Raw genomic sequence first — 27381 nt, forward strand, 5'->3', positions numbered from 1 at the left:
CGCCTAAGAGGTCTGGTGTCTCATTTTGTTTGGGTAACATTGGGGTCGATATAAATTGAATCGAATTGGAGAAACAAACACTGCAAAACTGGAAACAGAACCTTGCAAGCGCCGAGAAACGAGATAAGAAAGAAAGTAGCCGAAACTCAGATCCCCGTCCTCTGCTGACTTATTTTGTGCTTTAAGCGCGCGAGAGACAAAAAAAGGGGTGGGAGGGGAATTGTCCATCTGATTTCAGTATCTCAAAGTTGTCCAGTTGTTTACCTCAAATAACAACAAATACGCTGGAATACTTTTCAAGCTGGGAGCGCCGAGGACACGACTTGTGTTTTCAATACGGGACCGGACATAGGATACTTTTTGTGAGTTAAGGCATGGCTTCCTGCCATGGTTAAGGGATCCCCCTGTTAACAATTTGTCACCCCTCTAACACATCTCTACTCTGTGAATGGTTGACATTGCACTCGGAAGAAAGTGTCGCCTTTCTTGCATCTTCCACTAAAGCTATGCGCAGAGCAGAGCAATGGTTTGTCATTGGATTTCACTTTCTGTTCACTATACACATCGCCTATTTTGTTATTATTTACAGTTCTTTTTTCTTTTTTTTTCCTTTTTTCGATGTTCATTTTGTTTTGTTTGATATGAATTAAACATTGTAAATAATGTATTATGCAAGTGTTTAAAGTCTTTTTTTTGACAAAACAATAATAATTTCCCCCAACATAATGAATTTCATCTTGACAATTATTGAGGAGGTCCGGTTCTCAAATATTGGGGGGGGGGGGGGTCCGGACCCCTTGGATCCCTCCCCCCCCCCCGGCCGCGACGCCCATGAACATGACACTTCATCAAAAGAACTTTACAGTATAAAAGTTCAAAGGTTTGCAGTATAATCTTCCCACACCCATTTTAGTGGACAAGGTTAAATTTCAAAGCCATACTCGAGTGTATTTTTACCTTTCAAGAAAGAAAATTTGTTTTTGTGATCACATATTGATAAACCTTGAATGGGATTGGAAGACCCATTGGACAATGCAAATAAAGAGTGCAGAGCACATCAGTGGCATAGCTAGAATTTTCTCAAGGGGGGTGTCCTGCCTAAAATCTGCCAATTCTTATATTTGGAAATACGCCCAGATGTAAGTACCCGCAGACCCTGCAGTGTGAGGGGGGGGGAAGGGAGACGGCTCACTGTACTCAAGGGTCCCATGGCTCTCAGTGCTGTAGAAATCCAGCTGTCAGTTAGAAGGCCCTGCTGATTTTTTGCAGGGGGCCCGAAATTTATAGATCCGGGCCTGCTTGGAAGCAATAATTAAAGTAGAGATAATTAGATTTTAACCTACGCATGCAATATTAAATACGTTAAATTGATTAGATGAAGAAAAAGTATTTTAAGTGGAGTGGAATAATTTAAATTTTTGGCAGCTTAATTTTGAGTTTCAAGGAGTGGGGTCTGGAACCAGGGAACACCCCTTTTCTATGCCACTGGTGTACATTGAAGGTTGCCTAAAAGGGGGCAGGGCACAGTGCCCTCCAAAAAATGTTTGGGGAAAATACTTTATTAGTCTGAAGAAATTAATTAGCTTTCCTACTGTCATACTAAGCTTAAAAAACTGAGAATCACTTGTTTCTTGTCATGCACCAGGTTGAATTATTACTGCGGAGGATGAGATTTAGAAAATAATTTGTATCGTTTTATCAAACCTTGGAATTTAATAGACAGCTTAACCTTTATGCTAGTGAAGCCTTGGTTTCCAAGGAGCGAACGCTGATCATTGGCGTCCCTCTTCGCCGTGGTGAAAACTTGATTCTTCTGCACATGCGCGCCCGAGCTAAATCGATGTCGTGAATGGCCATGCCGAAATCCATATGACTTTGATTTCAGCGTCATGGCGAGGAGGGACGTGGAAGATCAGCGATTTGCTCCTAGGAAACCAGGGCTTTACTTGTTGGTAGGATGGTCAGAACCTGAGGAACACATGTTCCTGTGGGTATACATGACCTGTGCACCATAATTTTTGGCACAGCAAAATAGGGTATATTACTTTCATTTTTTTAAAACTAGATTTTCTTGTAAGAATTGCGCCAAATTTTATCGGGACCTCGGCATCATTTTAGCTTGATCAGGCCCTGATCCCCGAGGAAGGTATGCTGAAGAATTTTCAATGATGCATATATCTTTCAATAACTTCCCTAATGGGAATCTTTGTAATAAGGGGTCAAAAAATCTAAATTTATATGCATAAAAAGGTTGTATTCATTTTAATGAAACAATCATATTGCCATGAAAGAACCAAATAGTAATTATATGAAAACCTGTTTCACATTATTAAATCATAATTTTATTGAATTTCTTACTACAGTAGAGTCTTAAAATTCAAGGTTCTGCTTAATCCGAGGTACTTCATTTATATTTTAAATTGATTTTTTAGCAGCTAAAAAAATGAATTTTCATTAAAATCTGAAAATAGAAATCTTTTGCCACTGTAAAAATTTTTAATTACGTATAGTAAATAAAAAAAAAACGTGAGGTTGGTTTCAACAACACTCCTTTGGTGGCATGAAATATTCATTGACTACAAGATATGAATTAAGAGAAATGTAAAATTGACATTGATTTGCCGCAAAAGAACATGTTAACAGCTCTTTAGGAATCTTCCACTGTAATAAAGAAAAGAGGTGCACAACTTGATGCCACATGAGTGGCAGATAAGAAATTTATAACTCCCAACAACTAACCGATTTTGTGTAATCCAAGATACATACGCATGCAGACGCATTGATACAGACGTCATGACAATACCCATCAAAATAGTTAGGGAAAAATGAAAATGCATGTTTTGCTTTGTACACATAAATAGGAACAAATATCGAAAAAAACTGAAGTCGAGATTTGTTTAGATGCAATTAAAGGGGAAATTTTAGTGATACATTTTCATGAAGACAATAGATCCCTTTCTTTATACAAGAATGTAAAAAGGGTATACAAGGATGCTTCTCCTTATGTTGTCCGAATATCCGAATGGTGTAAATTTTTAATCTAGAAGAATTTTCCAGGTAAAAAATCGGAGTTTTCAGTAATCCGAGGTGAGGTGAGCCCCAATTACCTCGGATTTTCGCAACTCTACTGTAGTTTTTATGGTTTTCTACTATTTAACTAATCAAATTCTGAGCAACTTTCTTCTAAGGAGCATTGTATTGGAAAAAGTAGTTTATAAAATCTTATTTAAAAAAAATAATCAATCTGATGCAGCATAATCGCATTGAGAATAATTCAGTACAAAAGAAACATAATTGCAAGGCATTTATTTCTTAAGGGGTTTTATGCATTCATGTTGATTAAATATATAAATTGATATTTTCTAATTTATTTGTGGAAGTTTCTTTATTTGACATTTTGTATTTGCTTTAAGTATATTTTAGAAAAATCCTGTAATTTATTTGGAAAATTTTGATGTTTTGAAACTATTATGTTTTAATTGTATGTAGGGCTTTTTTGACCTTTCCTTCTTTTCAGTGGACTTAATTTTCTTGATCTAATGGTTCGTCAGGGTGCGATTGATAATCCTCCCAAAACTCCATTCATAATGGGATTTGAATGTGCAGGAGTGGTTGAAGCCGTAGGAGAAGGGGTCACGGAATTTAAAGTAAGTTACATGTCAATGTATGTTTTAATCTGCATTAGTGCTGATTTTTCCCGACTTTGTGGAGTGGGTCAACCTCTATTCCCCCCAATAATTCTTTGAAGATTAACAAGGCTGAAAATAGGGAACTTGCATGATTTTCAAACTCATTTGTAAACGAAAGATCATGAAAAACTATGTAGAAAAATATCAATAACACCTCAATTAAACAATTTTAAATGTAATTAAAAAGAGTTTTAAAAGCGATTAGGCTACGCCCCCACAAAAGCGAAACTATCGGGCAGAAAGAGCTTGTGACGTCAATAAACACTTTTCCCCCTGCGCACATTTCTGGTTGGCTTTACAATGCAGTGGCGGAGTTCGAGAACACGGAAATCAATGCATTCCAAACACAAGTTTTAAGGCATAGGTTGAACACGTTCAGAGGTTATAAGGGCTTCACAAGTCATTAGGCTTTATTATGTATTGTTTTTTCCCCCTCTAATAGGGATTTTTATAGTTATGAAAGAGTGCTCATTTTAAAAGCATTTAACAGGTAAAGCTTTTATACTTTAAGGCAAAATTTAGGCCCCCTCCCATTTTTTTTGAGTAGGGGAAAAATGTAAAATAGAAGACATTTTTATAAATGAATCGTAATCAACGACAAATATTGATATTGAATGGAGTTTTTTGTGATGTAAGAATGTGGTTTTGAATAGTTTTGGCTTTTTACAATTTAAGAATGTTGTCATTTCAAAATACAACGTAATTCTGATGTTCTTGAGGATTGTGACTAAAGTTTAATAAGACTCATCAGTAGAAATTTATATTTTGTTTTATAAAATAAGCGTTATAATATTGTTGAATGTAATTACTAAAATTTAAAAAAAAAACAGACCACCTGAGTAGCAAATGTAGAATCAAGGGGGAAATATGAAGATCCTTTTAAAAGCCTTTTATAATAAAAATCAATTGCAAATATCTTATTTGTTAACAAATATAAACTGGAAACTGGTAAACATTTTAAATCATTGCATTTTCTTTCCTTGTCAGCCAATAATGACTTCGGTCACCGATCACATGATTAAAGGCTTAACCGTATTTAAAATCTGCTTTATAAAAAGGTTATAATTTAAATTCTACATAACACCGAAGTTCCAAACATTCTATCGGAGGCAGGAAAAAAAACTTTATTTTGGTACTAAATTTTTAAATATGCTTTCACTGCAAAAATCGCAAATTTTTTAGAGGTTTTTAGTTAATATCTCTGTTAATTAATGTCACCTGAAAACATAACCTAGCTAAAAAACACTCTCCATCAACTCGCTTTTCGAACAAAATTTTTTTTTCTTCAAAATTGGTCCATCCGTTTAGGTGCTAGAGTGCCATATATAGACACACAGATACGTTAAACTTATAACCCCCTTCCTTTGTGTGTCGGGGTTAAAAATAGTATCAATAGTTGAAAATTAATAAATTTTTCAGTTATTAAAATACAATTTCTGAGTTATAGCACCGTGAGAATTAGTTTTTTCATGAACTAGAACTGCAACATCACATTTCAGCAACAATCTATACTTTGAAAAAAAAAGCTTAACTATGCCTGTAACTAATCATTTACCTTATTATATAATGATAAAATCAAGCACAGCATGGCATAAATTTTTTTTTGCACACTTGAAGGACATTAAAACTAACAAAATTTAGTTCTTAGATTACTATTTTTTGGTTTTTAAATTACTTATCAGACGAAAAATAGCTCCTTTTACGAATGTATAAACTTTTGACTCAACTTATTGCTTTAACTCCTTTTCATTTCCTCCAATATAAAATTAGGTCGTCTTGTGCCAAAAAAAAAAAAAAAAACAGTACAGCCAGCTATCCAACTTTGGCAAGTCATCCGATTGGCCTTTGACAACCCTTCTTCCGTCATTTTAAATGAAAAGTAGTAGGGGAGACCGGGGCAAGATGACGAGCCGGGCAAGATGACGAATTCCTTATTTTTTCCGTTTCCCCCCAGTTAACAGCATCTACTGCATACTATAAGGTCTCCTATCTGCTGTTCATTCAGCAATAGTATAGAGACGCTAAACTCGCCATATTTGTGTTAGTTCTGAAGCTTTGATTGTTCACAGTTACCACGCTCTAACTTTTGTGCATTTGTAAATAAGCTCTGCTACAGATACAGATAAGTTATATCGTGTCTCTTTAGTATTTATGAGTAACTTAGTTTAAATACTACCTATTACCATGAATAAATGTCAATTAATCGCCTTCTTTTATGGCAATGGAGAAGAATCCTTTCTAACAGGCAGTCCGGGGCAAGATGACGAGCTCATCATCTTGCCTTGTATTTCGGAAATTAGTATATTAACTATGTTGTCCATTTTATTAAATCCTGTAAACGCTTATTTGTCTGTGTGTTTGTTTATGCGACCTTGCGCTCCTATCTCCTCTGAGGTTAAAGCACACATTGAATCAAGGAAGGTGTTGTTCGAAAGCCGGTGACCAGAGGCTATTTATAAACTAGTTGACCAAATGACTAGTTGACTAAATTAAACCAAGCAAAGAATCTCTGTATTTATCATCAGTCTGTATTATGCACAGCAGTGGTGCCAGGTTTTTAAAAATCAGTGGGGATGCTGAAAAACAGTCCAGGGTAGTGGCAGAGTATGATTTTCAAAAAGGATTGAGAGTTAAAAATAACAAGTATGTATCTTCAAATTTTTTAAAAAAGATTTTTATCAAAAGTGCATCAATACAATGTTCCAAACTATTCATGGTTCAAAAGAATGGTTATTCATTTTTTAGATCATTTTGACCAGTTCATTTTAAAGATTCGTTCTTTTAGACCCACTAGTTCATGAACGTCACATCCCTAGTAAGAATGTTCATAATCATGACAGTAAAAATAAATACTGCAGATCAAGCTCTGAGTTTGTATAATTGTTCAATAATTTGATTTTTCAAGTAAAATTGAGAAATCTATATAAATAAAGAATATACGTGTGTACGTATGTTCCCTATACAAATCCATTTTATGTTGGATCTCGACCAAAGTTGGCAGGGAGGTACTTGGGCACCGGAGAAGAAGAGTAGGAAGGATTTGAATTGCCAAAAAAAAAAGAACCAAACCATTCAACTCTTAATTTTAAGACCCAAAACTGGCATTAAATGGCTCTTTCTGCCCAAAATAATTATCAAATTTTTCTGCTTTAGGTCCCATTTGAAAACTCGTGAAAAATACCCTTAAAATTGATTTACTTTCTTTGAATTAAAAAAAAAAAAAAACCAAGGCTTTAAATCCCCGGAAAAAATTTAAAAGCATTTTTAAGCCTAATGGAACAGCATTTTCATGTCGGAAATTAATCGTTTGCGCAATCTCATTTTAAATTAGCTGGAATAATACCATTCAGAAGGTTGCCACTTTTTATTTCTCGGCTGTACTATATAAAATTTTGTTTTTGTTTTCAGGTAAAAATATTTTGATTATTTGGTGATTTATTTTTTTGTACTACCAGCAGAAGATAATCAAAGATTTCATTTGTATTTATGGAGGGTTGCGTTTAGTTTATTTGGGAATTTTCGATCTGCCGTTTTCTATAATTTTTTTAGCAAAAAAGACATATTTTGCTATAGGTTTGAAAAAATTGAGGGGATTTGAACCTTAAAACCCCACCCCTTAGATGCGACCCTGATCTTTGTACTAATCATGACTAATCATGAGTAGGATACTAAAACATCCAGGGTTCGTACGGGTCATGGAAATCCTGGAAAGTCATGGAAAAAATTAAGCAAATTTCAGACCTGAAAAAGTCATGGAAAATTGAAATTTTCATTGAAAGTCATGGAAATTTATTTCAAGTCGTGGAAAAATGTCTTTGACAAAGAGAAAGTAAATTAACTAAAGGAGCATTAGAAATCTTGAGTGATTTAACAGTATAGCACATTAAAACTATTATAATTTTTTTGTGATGTGATTTTACTGTTTGGAAATCACTTATTTTGAATTTACTGTTATTTTCAACACTTCTTATGTTTCATATTCTGTAGTAGCAAATTTCACGTTTTTAGTTTTGCCACACCCACTCAAAAAAAAAAAAAAAAAAAAAACAAATCAATTTCGTCAGAGTTCGATTTCATCACTCGTGAGAACTTTATTATTAAATTTATCAGAGTTTATCTTAATTTGTTGAAGGTTTTAGAAAATAACGATCTTTAGTCAGGCCATAGAATACAGAAAAAGAGGAATTCAAATATTCTATAACATTAGTGCCCATCATACGACCCGCAAAACTAATTGATGTGACCCACTGCTACATTCAATGTCGGGGAATCAAACATGTTCTGGAATTGAACCTATTAATTTATATACATTTGAAAATGTGCAAATAATTAAACAAAACAAGTATATTTTTGAATCAGAAGATTGATTCATTACTGAATGGTTTTTTTCAGAAGAGATTTGGTTTAGGAACATAAACTAAAACTATGTGGCTTTATTTTAAAGAACTTACTGTCAAGTTATGTGGATGATTAAATGCACTGTTGACATTAAAAGGCAACTTTTGAAGCAAATTTATTGAAACTTAGTGATGACTCATTCAACCTTCAATATCATTCTGCCTGTTTATAAAAAAAAAAAAACAGACATTTAAGCATCATGTTTGTTTCACTGCATTTTTACTTTACCTAAATTTATATGATTAAGACAAATAAGAATAGTTTAGTTTTTTAAGTGTATACTTACATTTTTCCATTACGAGTAAGTGCTTCAATGAGGCTGTTTCGTTCATGTAGTCGTTTTGCTAATGCTCATTTCCATAAAATTAGCAACTTTGAGATTAAATAGTGCTATTCTCTTCGTGTAATGAGGCCATGAAAATTTTCATTGAAGTCATGAAAAAGTCTTTGAAAAATCATGGAATTATTTCATTCAGATAGAGTATAAACCCTGATAATCCTCATGAAGTATAGAGCCTGCAACTGTGAAATGCCCCTATAGTAACTGATATTTTATTGCAGGTAAATGACTCGGTGGCAGCTCTCACAGAGTATAAAGCTTGGGCCGAACTGGTTTCTGTTCCTGCCAAGTATGTGTATTCGCTGCCATCTGGAATGGGACATCAAGAAGCAGTGTCCATGCTCATGAACTATGTGGTGGCCTACTGTTTGCTGTTTGACATTGGAAATTTACAGAAAGGACAGAAAGTATTAGTCCATTCAGCTGGTGGAAGTGTTGTGAGTAATTTGAATGTATTTTTAGTGTATTGGTATATATAGCTGTTTAGACTGCTCTCAAAAGGGGGGGAGGGATAAATTTTATGACCTGGGGGGGGGGGGAAACTCCAGCAAAAGTATTACAGTGAACCTTAAATCTTTTATTTCAAAAAGCAGTTAAATCAAATACTAAATTTTTCAGCTTCAAGAAATAATTCTTTGCATCTTATTATTTTTTCAGTTGTGTTATTTGATTCAAGTGTTGGTTTTTCATCTAGTCAGCCAAGTTTTTTCATTTTTTTTTGCAAAGCAGTTGGGAATATTGTAACTTAATTAGCAAACTAAAGTTGTTGCAATTTCAAACTAAATTTAACGTAATAGCATATTGAAAATAATGTACAAATACATTAAACTCACTGAAACAGGTTTTTCTTTTTAGGGATTAGCTGTAGCTTCCTTGTGTAAAACTATTTCAGACGTCACGCTCATCGGAACAGCTTCCAAGCACAAGCACGATAGCATTTCCGAATACTTTACACATTTGTTCGATCATGGCACAGATTATGTCCAAGAGATTAAAAAGTAAGTAATACCCTTTGCTATTATATTTCGTACACATTTATATATTTAAATGTCCAAAGCACAAATATAAATCCGCATTTTTTTTCTGGAGATCTAAATTTAGCTTTTTTCTTTGTTATTTCAGCAGCATCCAATTTCTCACTTGTTTGTGATTCAACTGATTATTTTTTGTGTGTATGATGTAATTATCTGTACCAGGATTTCCCAACCCAAAGCCCGTGGACACCATTGTGTTTGCACATCAATTTACTTATGCCCGCCGCTTTATGATGATTATAAAAGGTGGATATTCTAAAATACTGCTGTTTAAAAGATCTCCTTTTTAGTTATTAGCTACACAAAGGTAAAAATGTCGTCAAACACTGACAAAAGCACAAATGGAAATTCGACCAATCTCCTTTTCCTTTTGTATCTGAGAGAAGTTCTGGAATATAATTGAAAGAAGTCTAAATTTCCTTACTTGAAAAGAGCATCACATATATAAAATTGTGTTTCAGCTCCACTTGCTGATGTGAATAATTGTTTTCAACAATGAATAAAATTAAACCAGGTATTGGGACTCTAAGATGCATGCATTGATGATGGTTGACTAGCAGAAATATCATTATGCCTTCTGATTACAAAGCAATAGTCAATAAAATGGAATGACAAAAGTCCTATTTAGTTTGAGACTCATATACTTTGTGCATTGTATATCTTGTGAGAATTCAGTAACTATTCATTTTAGACAAGAATATTAGCAAAACATTTTGTATAGTAAGTTAAATTGTCCAGTTTATAATTCACCTTGAAAAAAAATTGGCAACTGTCATCTGACCAATATTTTGAATGTGCTTACAGATACAAAAAAGTTTGGGACCTATGATCTATACTATTAAAATGCTGTAGTACACGTCTATGTGTCTGTAACCCTACCTCCTCCAGACTGATAATGTTGACCAAATCAATACTGTTATCGTTAGATAAGGGACACCTAAGGGAAAGCCATTCCACCCTGTCTCACTCCAATAAAATTTTAAGAGCCGGAGATAAAGGCCTGAAATCGAGGCAGTCCAGAGATAAAATCATCAATTTTCACCCACTACGGGCAGCATTGAGCCACTACATTATACTGCCCTTTGAAGGGTAAAAGGCAATGTGTTTTTGCATTTTTGTCACCAACTGTACTTGAGCTTTATTGTGCATTCTCGCTTATTTGGTTTCACTGAAAATAAATGAAAAAAGTCTTAATTATACAATTTCTGTATTGTTAGTATGGAATTAAAATTATTCCTTAATTTATCTTCAAATATTTCAAAAACACATTTCTGCAGATACTGTCCTTTACCCAGAGGTACCCACTAGGGGGGGGGGGGGAGAGGGTCATGGAACAGGCTGCAGCATTGAAAATTTTTTTTGATGGGTATTTTTCACATGGGGGGGGGGTCTTTTCGATATTTAAGGGGGTTCCCCCTTGGTCTTAGGGGGGTGGGCACCTTTGCTTTACCTTCCTATGGCAGCATATTTTTCTTAAGTTTTTATTTTAAAGTCAACTGTTAAGTAACAATTTCCCTTTATTGCATTTAAAATTTTCAAGTAATAAATGCATGGAAACTTACATTCAGTATGTTTTCCTTCTATATCTTTCTCGGTCAAGTTCATGCAGTATTATTTTCTTCTTGAAGTTTATAGTTTACAGGCAACTTATCAATTATTAGTTTATATAGGATCTGTTATTTTGGGCTCGTTTTTCTTGAATTTTAAGATCATGAATCTTAACTTGCAGCTGTCTTATCAACAACAGTAAATTCTTTATTTTGTTAGGTTATTACCTGATGGCGTTGATCTTGCCCTTGACTGCCTATGTGGAGAAGATGCAAACAAAGGATACAGCCTTTTGAAACCACTTGGAAGATATGTTTTGTATGGTAATTACCTATTTGTTTTATATGTACCTAAACATTTATGGTTAAACTTGCTTATAGTGATATTTATACGAATTGCTAGGTCATACCATCAAGAAATTCTGGCCTTTTCAACTGTTCAATAGACATAAATGTTGAAATGACTTTTTTTTTTGCAGCAGCATTTTTGAAAATACAGTAGACCCTCGTTTTACGCTGGTTTATTTTACCTGGTTTAAGATTTGACACCTTTATTTTATTTTACGTGGATGAGTTTCGATTTTACGCGAATGCAGCAATGCAAACAGATAAAATATTCCCCTCTTTCAAAATCCAAACTCCTAAAGGTTGCAGATTACACGTAATAAACTACATTTTGGCATGCTAATAATAATCGAGCTTGGGCCACCGGAGACATTTTATGTAATTGGTTCCAAAGCTCTTTCCGGAAGTAAATTTACTAAACTCACACAGTTCGAACTCACTGGAAGAAGAGCTTTTAGGAGTGACAAAGGCGGCCAAAACCAACGAGGATACCGACATCAGTTTCACACAACCAAAACTGTTCATATTGAAAATTTTGAGCCATTCCTAGACAATAGAAATGGCTCTTTCTGATTTGTTCGTGAAAGAAGATTCTATCATGGAAATGACGCAAGTGATCATGGATGCATTAATGCTTTGCAAAGAACTACAGAGGAGAATTTTTAATGACTGACAAAAGACTATCATAGCCAGCAGCTCCTCTTTATAAACATAACACGAAATTAGTTTGTTTTCTTTATGCATGAAGTGCCTAAAAATAGATATAAGTAGACGTTAAACTTATTATACAATCAGTCATCACTAGACAGGGGTCTGGCCAGAGGATATTTGGGTCCGTTAATGGACCCTTCACAAAAATCTGATCAACCAAAACGGACCTTTCACAAAATCCCGATCAACCAAAACGGACCCTTCACAAAATTCTGATAAACAAGAACGGATCTTTCACAAATTGTTTATTGAAAGAGCAAATCTGAAAGCAAAATAACGCATATTAAAGCGATAATTTTTGAAACCTTTTATAAAATCAAATTAGAGGGATCAGCTTTATACAAAATCTGATAATTTTGCAAAGAGAAAAAAAATCGGCACTCTTGTGATACTCCTGCAAGCGATAAATTGCTACTGCCAAATAAATATAATGCTTGTTATTTGTTTCTTGGAAAGAAATTAACAGCTGAAAATAAGTTTAGTTTTAAATAATTTTGTTTGTTTTATCACAGCTAATTAGCAGTGGTGTTGTAAACTTTTCTGAAAAAGCGTTGGTAAGCTAAGCACTTTTCTGGCCGCCGCCGCCACTGATGGTTTAATAAACAATAATAATATATATCAGCGAAATGAACTTAGAACTGCAAAGGGATAGTAAGGGTGGGGAAAAAATATGATCTCTTCAGATAGGGTTACCAACTTCAAAATTATCCCCATTTAGCGTCTGGCGTTAAACCTTTATAATGACTTGATTAGAAAATATTCTCATCATTTCACCAGCTTGTCAATATTTGTGTTTTTATGGTGCTGTACGATGTTATTTTGGGAGAAAATTATATGGGTTTGATTTTTCGATGCTAACAAGGATGATTAACTTTAAATAAACTGTATTACTTGCCTTTTTTTTTCTTAAATGTCTACATTTTGAAAAATACTATCTTGTAACATCCGATATAAGAATCATGTTTTGTTCTTTTTTCAAGCTAACTTCGTTTATTAGGATGCAAATAAGTCTCTCTATTTTTGTTAGAACACGCATTTCAAGTTTTTAAACCAAAATTCCATTTTCTTTTATGAGTCAAAAATTAAAATGCTAAATCGATGGTTTAATTTTATTTTTGTTTTAACTGTGTCCACAGATATTAATGATATGTTTATCATTAGACTCTAAAATGCAATTTAAAAATTATTTAATCAAAAATATTTCTTTTACAAGCCGTTTTTAAACCTTCGATGCCTTCGCTTAGAGAATTGGGATCTCTTTGCATCCGCTATGGAATTCCAATTTTTCGAATTTTTGATGTTTAGTCTGTTTTGTTAAGAAGTAAACAAATTAAATCTCTTTTTATTTTCGTTAAATTCACAGAATTTATAAGTTTTAAACGAAATTCTGTGCTTTTTTAAGAGTGTCTTGGGTCAAAAAGTAAAATGCTGAATCCTTGTCTGAATTTTATTTATTTATTAATTTTTTTTTTTGTTATTATTTTAAATGCTGTACAGAAATATTTTTAGTATAATTTAACAATGTAGAATGGTAGATAAATATTGCTACTTGAGGGAGCGATGCTGCCCCCCCCCCCCCCCCCCCGCCAAATACTAGAAAAACAATCCAGAATGATATTCTCAACATAGAAGAGAAAAACACTCTACTTTAAGTTTAAATGATGCAGTTTGTGCCCACTCTAAATTCTAAAATTTCGACTTAACAATTAAAAAAGAAAAAAAAAATTTTTGCGAAATTTTTGATTTTTCACAAAACTAATTCACTTTTCACAAAATTATTTTATTTTTCACAAAAAACGGACCTTGTGACAAATCCTGGACAGACACCTGCTAGAATAAAGTAGTTTTTTTACCTACGGAACCTAACTCCTAATTTAACACTACTATATTAAGTCTTGATTTACGCGGCATTTCCGTGGAACATAACCCCTACGTAAAACGAGGGTCTAGTATATTTGCTCGGTTGTGATTGCTAAATTGTTTAGGTCTAGTTTTCCCCCCCTCTTATTTAGTTGGGGCAAAGCATTGTGTAAGGGGGTAACAGGCGCTTTATCACACTCTTTCTAATTTATCACTGCTCTACTCTTTCTCTAGTTGTCATGATTGGTGATTATCCGCTCAACCATGGGAAAATTTACATTCAACGAGAAACGCTAAAACTTTTGTTCTTTTTCTAGACAAGACAGATTTAAAAACTTTGCTATCCAAGCAAACAAGAAGTTAGACTACTGCAAAGTTCATGAGATTACATAGTTGAAATTTTTTACACTACAAAGAAGAATCTGTATATAAAGACTGCTTTGATGCTTTCCCGCTACAGATGCCTGATGTAGTGCATTTTTAATTGGGCAAATTTTTTTTTATTTTTTCATTGTTGCCATTACTTGTTTGGAGGTACCATATGTTACTTTGTCTTTTTATTGAACCTTTTAATAAAACAAGATATGAACAAGACTAAGAGTTCCATTAAAATGAAAAATAATTTTCCAAGTAATTAAAATAAACCGTTAAAATGCAAAATAATCCACATTGTAAGAAAATAAGTCGTAAAATAAAGTGGAAAGCTCGATTAAAATAACCTGCCAGCAAAATAAGACATTAAAAACTCCATTAAAATGTAAAATCTAATATATCAAAGTAGAATTGATTGCCTATGAGTCACCAACAAATTAATTTAAAATTGTCTTTTGTTATCCAAGCAGTTTCCTTCACAGTAGAGGATACAAGAGTTGCAGAGAAATTAAAATGGCCCAATTCTCGCCAAGCAAACATAAAATCTTACTGGTCAGAAAATATGAAGTAAAAAAGGGATGCTTGAAGTGAGCACCAGCACTGAGACCACTACTCTATTGTACTGTCCCCGCTTTGACCATTATTCGAGTCCAATAACAGAAACAAATTGCAGCAGTTGCCTAACCAATATTTTAGGCAGTTCCCAGGGATCCACGTAGTGATATCCTAAGTGTTTAAATCTCTGCACAGAGCAGTAGTTACACAGTACATGAATTGAGCTTTTATCTGCCATATAGCATCCTCTACCTGATAGATTGTCAGTAACACCCATCACATTAAGATCCCTATTAAGAGAGCAGTGTCCAGTTAGCAACCCAACAGACTTTTTGATCTCATTTCTACTCAAATTAAGCAGTTCCCTGGATCTAAACCAGGGAGGTTGCTGGTTGAGGAGTTTTGGCCTGTCTTTGAGAGTCAGGCTGAAGCCACCAATCATAAGATTCACCCATAACTAGGTTCTTTGCAGTAATCCTTACTGCATTGTAAGGCAGACAGAGGGCAGGTTCGGGTCCCACAAATGGTAAATTGGAACCCTGCTTAGCTAATTGATCTGCCAATTCATTGCCCACAATGTCACTGTTACCAGGTTCCCAGTATGGGGAAACTTTATTACTGCTAGCTACTCTCACCAGTGCATTATGGCACTACCTAACAGTCTTGGTAGTGAAGCAGTCTTGATTGAGAGCTTTTAACACAGCTTAGCTATCAGAGAATCTAATAACCTCGCCGCTTATGCCTCATTCTAGGCAGTTATTTGCACATGCCGAAATGGCTAAAGTTTCCACCTGGTAGACAATAACAAGCTTCCCTAGCAAAAAGCACAGATTAGTGTAGTTACAGCTGCAGTATGCACCAGAACCAGTTCCAGATGCTGTCTTGGAACCATCTGTAAACCAGATTTCATGTGCTTGCCAATGATTTCCTGCACATCCCTCCATTGCTCTCCGGACGGAAACGCAATGTTATAATTGGCATTAAAGCTGAATTGTTTTAATGGTCAGAAAATAACATGATGTAAAAAAAAGCTTGTTATAATTGTTCTTTAAAAACGCTAAATATGATGCTTTAACTGAATATTCATGACTTCGGTTTCTCATTTCGAAAATATATTTGTAATTTTTTGTATGGAAATGAAGTTTTTAAAAGTGCTGTTATGATTTACTGAGGAACTATTTCAGTGAGGCGAAACCTTACTGAAGTTTAGGCACATTGTTTGCCAGGTTAAGGTTTTCCTTAACTATAGTTTGTCTGTTAAATCTTTTTTTTCACACCAAGCTCAATTAAGTTTTAAAGAATTCCTTTGAAAGGGAAGTTTACTTTTTTCCCAAAAGAATGTTAAAAAAACATTTTAGAGTATAAATGTGCAAAAAGAATTTGAAGCTACAGGTCTTGGAAATTATAAGGAATCCTATCTATACTGGGTGTTCCGTTTTAACCTACAAGACCTTTTATTTTCGCAACCGTTAGTCCTAGATTTATACTTCCAGTTGCAAAAATGTTCAAAATCAGATGCAGAGTTAAGATATTGATAGTTTGAAGTAAAAATAAAAATGAATCAAAAAATATAAAATTTAACTTTTTGTACGGGCCCCATATCCCCTAACTCATATTTAAGGAAATAATCTCCATTGGGAAAAACAATTCCACTTACACCACTTTTCACTCACCGTCAATAACGCCTTTTGGGGGAAAATATAGTAGTTAACATGTGTTTAAAATTATAAGTGTACATAGTGTGGTTTTTCAAATTGTTCGAGGTTTTGTCGTGTGTTTTTGCGTATCACGGCATAACATTTGCATTTATTTTTGAATAGCAATGAAAAATATAAATACCTTGTTTTTCTTACTTTTATAACCTGTCATTCTTCTGAAAGGGCTGTAAGATAAAATTTCATTTTTTGTATGGCCCCTTAAAACTTTAAACTGGAATATCTCCCCAAGTTTTGATCGTGAAAATGTCAAGTTTTTTGTTTTAGTAATATCTTTCAATGAAGATTATTTCCCTAAATATAAATTAGAGGACCTGGAGCCCATATAAAAAGTTAACTTTTTTATTTTTTGACTCATTTTTGGTTTTGCTTCAAACTTTCAATATCCTAACTCTGCATCTGATTTTGAACATATTTGCAATTGGAAGTATGCACCTAGAACTAACGTTTTGCGAAAATAAAGGTCTTGCAGGTTAAAATGGAACACCCTGCATAATAAGTTGTGGGCTTTAAGATATATAAGTAATCTGATAGAAAATAATGTTCATTTAGTTCAGGAATTTACTTAAGGTGTTATTTTTAACTATATGTACTTGTTATATTTCCAACTAAAGACATTAACTTTATGTGTACGTTTATTTCCTGAATTATTAACAATAAAATATAATTTCTGCCTATACTTCCTAAATCTCCATTTTGTTTCCAGGTACCTCTAGCATTGTTTCTGGAGAAACAAAAAGCTTTTTCAGTTTCGCAAAGTCAGTAAGTAACCAGTTCTGTTGAAATAGTGATCCCATGACATGTAATGATATCATAGATATCAGTTAATAGTAGCACAAATGCAATGTCTCCTTGGTGTCATTCATTTTGTGTCATCACTAATCTCTTTGACATCATTAAATTTTAAAGAGTTACGGTTATTGTAAAGTTATCATAGCTGAAAGGGATTTTATTGGTATGATAAAACTTTAAGAATCGAAAGTATAAAGTTTTGTAGGATAAACTTAGAACCTACCAGTTTACTTTGCGTCTCCTCAATTTTTATATATTTCTTAAAGAATCTTTTAGTATACTTTATACAATACTGTACTCTCCAGGTAATGTTAGGAAATAGGTTTTACACTCTTTATTTTACAAAAGAAAAAAAAAAGTTGGAAATATTTTGCACAACTCATTGCATATCCAATAATTCTGAAATGAATCTTTGGAAGCTATTTTTAAAGTTGTTGCAAGTGTTCTTCCTACATGTTAAAATTCTATGCCATATTATAAATGAAAAAAGTCTTGTAGTGTAGTAAAATACAAATGGAGTTTTTAAGCATTCCAGAAATTTTATCTTGCTTAGTCAAAATTCACTGCTATTTTAAAAACTATTAATTTTGCATCTCGTTTCTGACGTGGCTTAAGTCTAATTTCTTTTCATTAGATTTAATTGCTTTCTAAATGTTTTGATAACTATACAAGATTTAGGAGCGTTTCTTCTATTTTATGCCAACTTGTACAAAAGCATTATTGAAATATGAGTGGGATTATTTAAAGCAGAGAAATTGAATCACAAAATTATCCTGATTGTCTACTGCATTTTGTGGATTCGGTCTTCTGATAACACATGGCTTGAGATTGAAAAGCACTGCGGTCAAGTCCTTGAGCTTCAAGTGCAATATAAATATATTGAAATGAAACTCTTAATATTATCGTATAGTAGCTTGTCAATTTTATGACAATGAACCTTTGTAAGTCTTAGTGAATGGTCACAAAATTTGATATATATATCGTTCTAACCTGAAATCTATAATTATCTAAACTATACATAGGATTTAAATAATCCTGAGTTGTCCTAAGCAAAAATTGAAACTTGCAGGTATGTGTTAACACTTAGCTATCTGCATTGATCACAATCAAGTGATAAGTATTTTAGATGTACTTTCTCTAGGTAAATTAATGTTATTTCTCGTTAAAAAAAATTATTAATGAATAATGTTTTTAAGAAAAGTGTTGAAACTTTTAAAATAGATTTATATTTGTGAAGAACATTTTATTTCAATTTATTTCTATACAAATTAAAAGTTTATTATTGAATTAATTTAATGTTTGTAAACTTTAGTAAAATTAAGTGAAAAGTTATTTTGTAGTATATGATTCACAAAATGCTGCTCAGTGAGGAAAAACACATCATGAAATGTGCATGAACTAACCTTTTTCTTGTGCGCTGCACTCCGAACATGGCATAAAAGCATGCTTGATTCTTTTACTGTCGAGTTCAGTTATTTTATGAATGGCAAGCACATTAATGTGACACTATATGGTTAAATGTTTAGAAAGGGCAAAGCGGTTGCCTAAACCCAGGGATAGATCCAGCTATAGTAGGGCACTGGGCTTAGTGTTTATGCGATTAAATGTACTCAAAAAAAGAATAAATAAATAAAAAAGGATAAATAAATTCAATATTTAATTTTTGGTACAAACTGAAATAAAATTTCAATGTAATAATACAAGAAACTCAGTTATGCAAGTATAATGAATGTTGAATTTAAACCATAAATAAGAGAAATAAATAAAATAAAAAAAAAAAAAAAAAACTTTTCGACAAATGTTTTGATTTTAGTAATTTTTTAAATGTAAATTCCATGAAATATAATGTAACTTTAAATAACATTTAAATCAAAAGTTTTGTCAGAACTAATTATTTTCACACCATCTGGTATAAAACAATTTTCACTTTTTAGCTGTTAACCTTTTATTCTTTTCAGATAAAATTCTGCTACTAAAATATCAGGTATGTGAATTCCTATTTCATTTTATGTAACTATTTAATCCTTTTTAGTGGTGGCAAGTGGACAAAGTAAGCCCAATCAAGCTCTTTGACGAAAACAAGATTCTGGCTGGGTTCCACCTGCGCCACCTTCTCTATCAGCAGGGATGTCACGACTATGTGCGTGGAGTTGTCGAGAAAGTGCTCAAACTCTGGGAGACTCAGAAAATCAAAATTATCATTGACTCAGGATGGGCCTTTGAAGACGTGAGTTTTTTGCTTTTTGGCTTCTCTGTCTTAAGTATTTTGCGGTGAATAAATTACTTAAAATTTTTTTAACAGTATAGGATTTAATATCAGTTGTGTACTGTACATATGATCTGTTATGGACACTGATCTATTTAACTTATTAGCATGTTACCTGTTGTAAGATACAGTAAATGGAAACAGATTTTTGCTTATTTTTCGCCACAAGTTTCAGATTCTTGTTCTGCTTTCTCTGTCACGTGAAATGCAAATGTTAAATTTACAAAAAAAAATTTCATTGAGAATAAAGTCACTTGTCACGTTTTCTAATTGCAAAGGATATATGGTCAATGCATATTATATGGGGGAAAAACAATGAAATACTTACAAACATTTCTAATATTATGCTTCTAAAAGCCAGGATGACAATTATATCCTCTCAATCCTTCAGTTATCAGGCCTGATTGCATTATTGTTATGTATAAGCACAAGAAACTGACAAAAAAAAAAGTGACAACTATCAACAAACTTCAACTCTATTTAAGGTTCAAATTAAGATTAAAGATAAACATAAGAACAAGTGTAAAAATAAAAGCTTCATTTTAATGAAGAAATTTGCCAGTGAAGATAATGTCACCAGGATTCAAGTTGAAATAAAATTTACAAAACTTACATGCTTGTTAATTTTTCTAAATGTTTCAAAAATGAAAAATGTTATATTGTTTTTCCACATAACTTAAAATAATTCACATTATTTTGAACAATTTTTTATGCACTAAAGCATAATTCATTTTTAGACGTTTGTGCACTAAGCTAATCAACATTTTCTACAAAATTAATTTCAAAAACAGCAATAAATAAGAAAAAGAGGTGTTAAAATTATATGGATGTATAACTGAATGTTGCTGTAAATCAGTGACACAAAAATGAAAGTTTTGTGACATTACAATTTTTACATACCTTTGATTGTAATTTTTTTTTCAAAATTGAGTTTTAACACAGAGATGCGTATTCTTGTTAAACCATGTTATATATATAAGTCAAACCCCGATTTAACTCGTCACTTTCTTCAACATCATCAATGATAACATACAATTACCTATGTAGGACTTCAGGTACGAAAACTTTCCTGTGCAAGTTCCGAATGCTATCACTTCCCGTTAAATAGCTTTTGACTGCCTAAACATGCATTTCTAATGCTTCAATTTCAAAAAATTCCCGGGAAAGCACCCCCAAACTCCCCTCTTTTGAACATCATCGAAGGTAAACAAAAAGAAAGTAATCCATCCCTCATTTTCTTATACAGGGGGAAGCACGAAATCTTAAACTGTCACTGGACGCTACTATGTCTCTGGTAATGGCTGCGGGAGGGGGGGGGGGTACTATTTTGACAGAGTTCGGATATGAGAGATGGGGCGTAATCTCAAAGTTTGGCCTAGGGCTTAAATAGATGTTAATCCGTCCCTGGTTATACTTTTATTTCTGATCAATCTTAAATGGTATGAATTAATAATCTGGAAATTTTATATTAAGATGAAGTTTTGCTTTTTAAGTTCATGCTTATAGGTATTTTTCCTGAAAAACCTAAATTTTACCCCCTCTCACCCTTATTGTAAAGTCTGCGTGAATGAATGAAGATGATTTGTAACCATGATGATGAAAATTAGTTTCTAAACAAATATTAAAAACAACGAGCTCAATTTATTCATCCAAAGTGGCCATTTATATACATACAATTTAACTTTTCGTAATGGAGCACAGATGTATTATTAGTTGTGTTTTTTCTCCATTTGGGGTTTGAGGATGCTTTATTTTCAGGAAAACCTGCATATTTTGATGCTTGATGTTCCTGCATTTGAGTATGAAATTTATAAATATTTTAATCAACAGGTCGCGGAAGCAATGCAGAAAATGCACGACAGAAAAAATATTGGCAAAATTACTTTAATTCCAGACATGGAGCCAAAGCCTCCGGTAAACGTTTTAACTCATTTCCAGTAACAATTTAAATGTTGTACTAATATCAAAATTGTGTAAATTTTGTGTATTTACCACACATGCATTTGACTTTTTTCAGACTAAAGCCAAAGATGGCAAAACCATTACTAGTGGAGAAAGTACTGACACAGAAAAAGATGTGAAAGATGAACAAACACCTCCGCCATGTGAGTAATTTCTAAATTGGAAGTTTCAAGATTGAGTTATCTCTCAACTTGAAATTTAACTTAAATTCAAAATTAAGAGTTTTCACTTACAGTCGGATCGCGACTTATGCGAGGGATGCGTTCCAAGACCCCTCGCGCAAATCCGAATTTCGCGTTGTGGAACAACTTATGTTATGAAAATTTTTATAAGCATACCCAATTAGTTCATACATGTGTTAACAACCCTCAAATTGTTTCAAACCATTTCTTAACTATATATTACCGTATCTTTTATAAAGAACTGACTTTTTACTGTATTTTAGAAAAAGCGTTACTATTTAACACGATTACTGTTATAAAGCATGAAATCTATGATCAATAAGATACATGTACTTAAACAGAACGGTACTTACATTAAGTACATTACTGTTTTATAATAGCACTGAACAGTAGATATCGTAATTTCAATTATAATTTTTAAAATCACGAAGATGATGGTTTATGCAGTGTGGGAACACCCCTATTCCTGGCCTCATTTCCCTTTTCATGATGTTTATATTTTGCTCACACTACTCTGCGAGCTTCACTATTAAGATGAAAGTGCTTGTTTGGGAGTTATTCTGTTTTATCAACGTTCATTTGTAGAAGGAAAAAAACGTTAAGAATCAGAGCGGTTATTTGTATAAAATTAAAACAAGGCTAAACTAACACAGTGTGTGAACTTCCGCTTTCAGTGATGCTAAATTACGAAAGTCCATTCATGAAACCAATATTTAGTGTCGACAAAGCCCATTCTAACGCTCCGCCGCTCCTTTCCAAAAAATTTCATGTTTGATTCATAATTGATTAGGATATCATCAGAAATCTTTTTTAGGTGCGCATATAAATATTAAAACAAAAAAGTAGCCTTAATATTTTATCCTAGTGTAGCTAAGGGGAATAGAGAAACTGAAACAGAATAACATAAAATTTAAAAAATGGATAATTCATACCATGCCCTGTCAGCAAATTCTAATAACCTACAGGTAGGATAACTTCTGCATGTGGTTTGAATTCTTATTAGATGCTCAAAATTATTTTCCCAACAGTATGCACTTTTTGTGAAGGTCAAGTCTATTATTTTAGAGCTTTCCTGGTGGGAGAAGACAATCTATATGAACCCATTGGGTGTGTATTATATATGCAAAATTACAATAGAAACATCTTATCTAGCATCCAGCACCTGGCACTAATTTGAATTCAGGCATCTTGAATTCAAATTAGGTTGTTTGGTTTAAACCAAGTAGTTTTTTCAAAATTTTTTTTTTAATTTCATCCTCCCCCCCCCCCCCCCCCCCCCCCCCAATGTAAAAAAGAACTTCATACCGACCCTGCTACAAATGGCTCCTATTGCAATTAAACAGCAAAAAAGTAATTTTAATTCCAGATGTCAAAACTCGGTAATGCCAGGGGCTGGATGTGGTTTTTGTCGAAGATTGAGTAAAGTCTGTTCCGAGCGGATGGATGAGAAGCCTGAAAAATCATCGTACAAGGAGGCCAGTAGAGCTCTCAAAATGGATAGGAATTCACTCAATAGCCAACTGAAAACAATAAGCTATTATGATTGCTTGAAAAATCCTGCATGCATCAATACTTTTTTTTTCTAAAGCAAAGAATTGCAATTATCCCTATCATTACCATATACTGCCATGGGAAGGTAAACTGCAGTATCTGTAGGAATGAGTTTTCGAGGTATTTGAAGAAACTGTTAGACATTTTTTTGGTGCTTTTTTTCAGCGGAAACCAAACAAGCAAGCTTGTACAATAAAGCTAACATACAATAGATGACAAATGTAAGGAAAAGAAAAACTTGCAGTTACTGCCCTTGACAGTATAGCTCTCTTCAGCAAGACTAGGAGTATCTGAATTTTTTGCTAAACATACATGAAGTAGTGCCGAAAAGGAGTTAGGATATTTGCATTCATCTTCAGTTCTTAAGGTTTATACTTTGAGCACCAATGTTTAAAAACCTTTTTTCTTTCTTTCAGGAATGTGACAGATTATTCCTGTAGTTAATATTAGTCTTCATCTTTGAATGAATGGAAATCTCGTTGGACATGTTTTTTCATGATAAATTCGGCTTGATACTGTTTCAATGTGTGGATGCTTGGCAGGTGTTTTTTCTTTCCAAAATTGCAGTTAATGTTAGAGATGCTTGATTTATTGTTACTTTGGAGGTGCATCTATATAAATAGGCACAACCAAAGCGTCCCAAATTTTATTTATCCTAGATTATTTCTTTGAAATGTTGATATTTTTGAGTAGTTATATATTTATTTTGTCTTCACAAAATATCTAGTCATGTTTAATAGATGTTTATGTCCTTTTAAATATTTAATTCATTACAAAAATTAATTTTTCAAATAGTTGATGTAAAAATGTTTTACATGCTTAAACCAATCTGAATCTTTTCCAGAAGTTACCTTGCTGTAAATGATTTAGGGCAAGCATTTAAAAAGTTGTGCAAATTCTTTAGCAAAAACTGCAATGTATAAAAAAAGTTTTTAATGTTCTTGAAATATTAAAATGCACATTACAATAGTAAAAGAAATCTTATCTAAAAAAGTATGGAGAAATCATGCACAGTTATAAAATCAGTTATATTTTTTAAAATTAAAACTATACTTAAAAAGTGTTGATTGGTAATCCACGATTTATGATGATTCACAACTAAATCATTTAAGTGGTGGTAGTAAAACTTCTTGATACAAAAGAAGAAATTTAAAAGAAAGTGCTTTTAAAAATGCATTTGAAATGTCAGTACTTCTGTATTAAAATAGAAAACTATTGTCATCCGACATGCTGTTCAAATTGTAAGTAATGTTAGCTAATTGCAGATGCTAATTATTTAGCTGTATTACAATTTTTATATTTATGTTTAATTGTCTCTCTCAATCTAAAATATTTATCTTAAAATTATTTTACTAAAGAAAATTTCACCGAAGAAAACCTCACTTTTGTTGCTAATCTGATCAAAAACGCTGAATCTCATTCTTTTCTGGCTTGCACTTGTTATTTTATTGTATTGTAAGAGGAAAACAATTGAGAAAATTCTTTGCTTAATTAAAATATTCTTTTAAAAGCCTACTAGTACAAAAACCAACTTTATCCACTTATGTTTTTCTATCAATTAAAAAAAAAAGCATTTTATATCAACAGGTTAAAATCATAATTTGCAGTTTAGTATAATAAAGCAGATTATAGACATAAACCGATCATTAAAGAAGGGGGAAAAAAAACTTATGTCTCTAATTCCAAATTAGTAGAATAGCATCAAATCCACTGAAGTCTTTTTCCATTCAATGTTTTTGCTTGATACTGGAAATCTTTCTTTCGATTATGAAAGATGTAATCTATGTGGCAAAATAAATTTTGCTTAGAAGCATCATTATTCTATTTTGTCTTTAAAATCGAATATGTAGAACTATAAACTTGTATTTAGTACTGTTAAAAAGTTTGACAAAACACTGGTTATGCCTGCAATTCCTTATTTTGATCTATGAATCTTTAGATAACTTAAAAGTTTAACCTTAGATTTTGCTGAGGACTTTGTTATTGAACTCCCCTACAACATTGCTAAAATGATTTTCCATGCAGAGAACAAAGTTAATTTGAAATTCCTGATTATTCACTTATGAACTGAGCATGAAGCCATTTTCTCAGCTTAAAAGTCTTGAGGAATTTGAATGCTTGTGAAATTTACATTTAAATTATTTTTATGATGCGAAAATTTACCAAGAAATTTAAATATGAGAAAAATAATTTGTCAATAAAGCATTGTCAAATCCTGCATTGAATGTTCTTATATTTTTGAAGCATTGCTTTGTATTTAGCAAATTTGTGACTTTGTAATAAATTAGGCTAAATTTTTGAAATGAGCGTATTAAACTTTGATAAGTCTAAAACATATAAGTATATATATGCTTTTGCTAAATCTACTTTACAGGCTTTCTGCAGCTTGCAAATTTTTCAATATTTTCAGGAATGAAAAACATATCGAAAAATTATGTATTTTTGTGATGGATATTTGTTAAATGTTGCTTGTTTTGTCAATGTATTAAATTATATGCTAATTAAATTTCTGTGACTCAAGTGTCTTTATTTTTTAAATACATTGACTCAATTGAGTACAGTGAACCTCCCTTGACAGCCATCTCGGGTGATGATGAATCAAGTAAAATTTTCTGAAGATGGTGAATTTTTCGGAAACTATGAGGAAGCTCGCCCCCCCCCCCCCATACAAAGTCTCTTCTAATTAGTATACAAAAATCATTGTAATAAAGTTTTTTTTTAATTTTTCAGTTTTAGAATGTGTTTTCAGTAGAGTTGAAGCATTGTTGGTATTGATACATCAACCAAAAAACAAATCTTTATCAATATATAACATTTTTGAATATGCTACATTAAACTTACATTTATGATAATCTAACAAATGTTTCTTAATGGATTAGTGAATTCTTTTGGCCATGTCTTTCACTTGTCTAAATTCCTTTGCATACCCTGGTTATAGGAATCATACAGGTAAATCAATCCATATTATGAACGGTACAAGATAACTTGGGGATTCTTTAGGTTTCGAGGTACTTAAGAACAAGCAAAGAGTTCTTGTATGGAACTGAGGTTTTTATTTTTAGGTCCTTATTTTGTGAAAAAAGTGTACTTTTATCTTTTGTGTAAAAGAGCATATTTAACTATCACAAATCATGTAAAAAATTTCTTTGGCCTAAAAGACTTCACTGGGAATGGCTTGAAAGATTTTTTTTCTTTTTTACTGATGTTTTGCTTTCAGACACACTGAGCTCAGTAGTAATAAAAAAACGTTTTTATAAATGTAGTTTTGTGAAAGCTCTATTTCTAAGAAAATTTTTTTGAAGTGCCCACAAAGCAAACTCAATATACAATTAATTCCGACCCCTGATCTCATTTGAAAGGGCTCCTTTTCTGCATCAGATTCAGTTTGTTCCAATTTTCTGAATTCTTTAGAACAGCAGCTGTATGGGTTTCTAAAGTCTTGCGTCAACTCAATTCACCCCCAGAGCTAAAAAGCAAAATGTTACTAGAGACCACAACTTTTCAAACTAACAAAACTGCCATTTTGCTACGCTCATTAGTCCCTTAGCACCAATAGCTGTAAAAGTTAGCACAAGTTACTTTGGACCTTGGAGGGTTTTTTTTACAAACAACTTCGTTATGCATATTTTTTAAGCTTTGTCTTTGAGTTGGAGTGTGATCTTAATCTTTAATAATTATACTGAGCTCTTTGATGAAATTCTATTTTCTAGGGGGGAAGGGAAGAGATTTTTTATTTTGTTCCAAAATATTAATATATACAGTGAAGCACCGTTTCTACGTTTTTGAAGGGACCGTATAAAAAAAGCGTATAAATGAAAAAATGTATAATAGGTGTACGTTAATGTGTATTAGACTCTGCAGGGACCAATTTAAAAAACGTGTAATTGATAAAACGTATAAAAGAGAAACATATAAACGGTGCTTCACTGTATCTTAATCTGATTTTTCTTAACAGGCACTTTAAATCTTAGAACTGAAAAAAATTGCAAAGCAATTTTTCTGGGTTGGTGTCCTGCAGAAGCAGAGCCCCGTAGTAACTAAAAATAAGATCAGTTGCAATTT

The 27381-nt window shown here is 32.7% G+C and overlaps 1 protein-coding gene across 1 annotated transcript in view; it reads left to right on the plus strand.

The window, feature by feature from the left end:
* LOC129219823 (synaptic vesicle membrane protein VAT-1 homolog-like) overlaps positions 1 to 25833 on the plus strand; it is a 28980-nt gene extending 3147 nt beyond the window's left edge. Inside the window, exons 2-10 of the mRNA XM_054854128.1 lie at positions 3518 to 3647; positions 8649 to 8864; positions 9283 to 9425; positions 11229 to 11332; positions 17273 to 17328; positions 19391 to 19585; positions 21455 to 21538; positions 21642 to 21729; positions 23736 to 25833. Of these exons, the coding sequence (XP_054710103.1) occupies positions 3518 to 3647; positions 8649 to 8864; positions 9283 to 9425; positions 11229 to 11332; positions 17273 to 17328; positions 19391 to 19585; positions 21455 to 21538; positions 21642 to 21729; positions 23736 to 23737 (1018 nt within the window). The 3' untranslated portion in view covers positions 23738 to 25833. The remainder of the gene's footprint in view (positions 1 to 3517; positions 3648 to 8648; positions 8865 to 9282; positions 9426 to 11228; positions 11333 to 17272; positions 17329 to 19390; positions 19586 to 21454; positions 21539 to 21641; positions 21730 to 23735) is intronic.
* The last annotated feature ends 1548 nt before the right edge of the window (positions 25834 to 27381 follow it).

The sequence above is a fragment of the Uloborus diversus genome, chromosome 4, assembly GCF_026930045.1.
Source record: "Uloborus diversus isolate 005 chromosome 4, Udiv.v.3.1, whole genome shotgun sequence".
Classification (NCBI taxonomy): Eukaryota; Metazoa; Arthropoda; class Arachnida; order Araneae; family Uloboridae; genus Uloborus; species Uloborus diversus.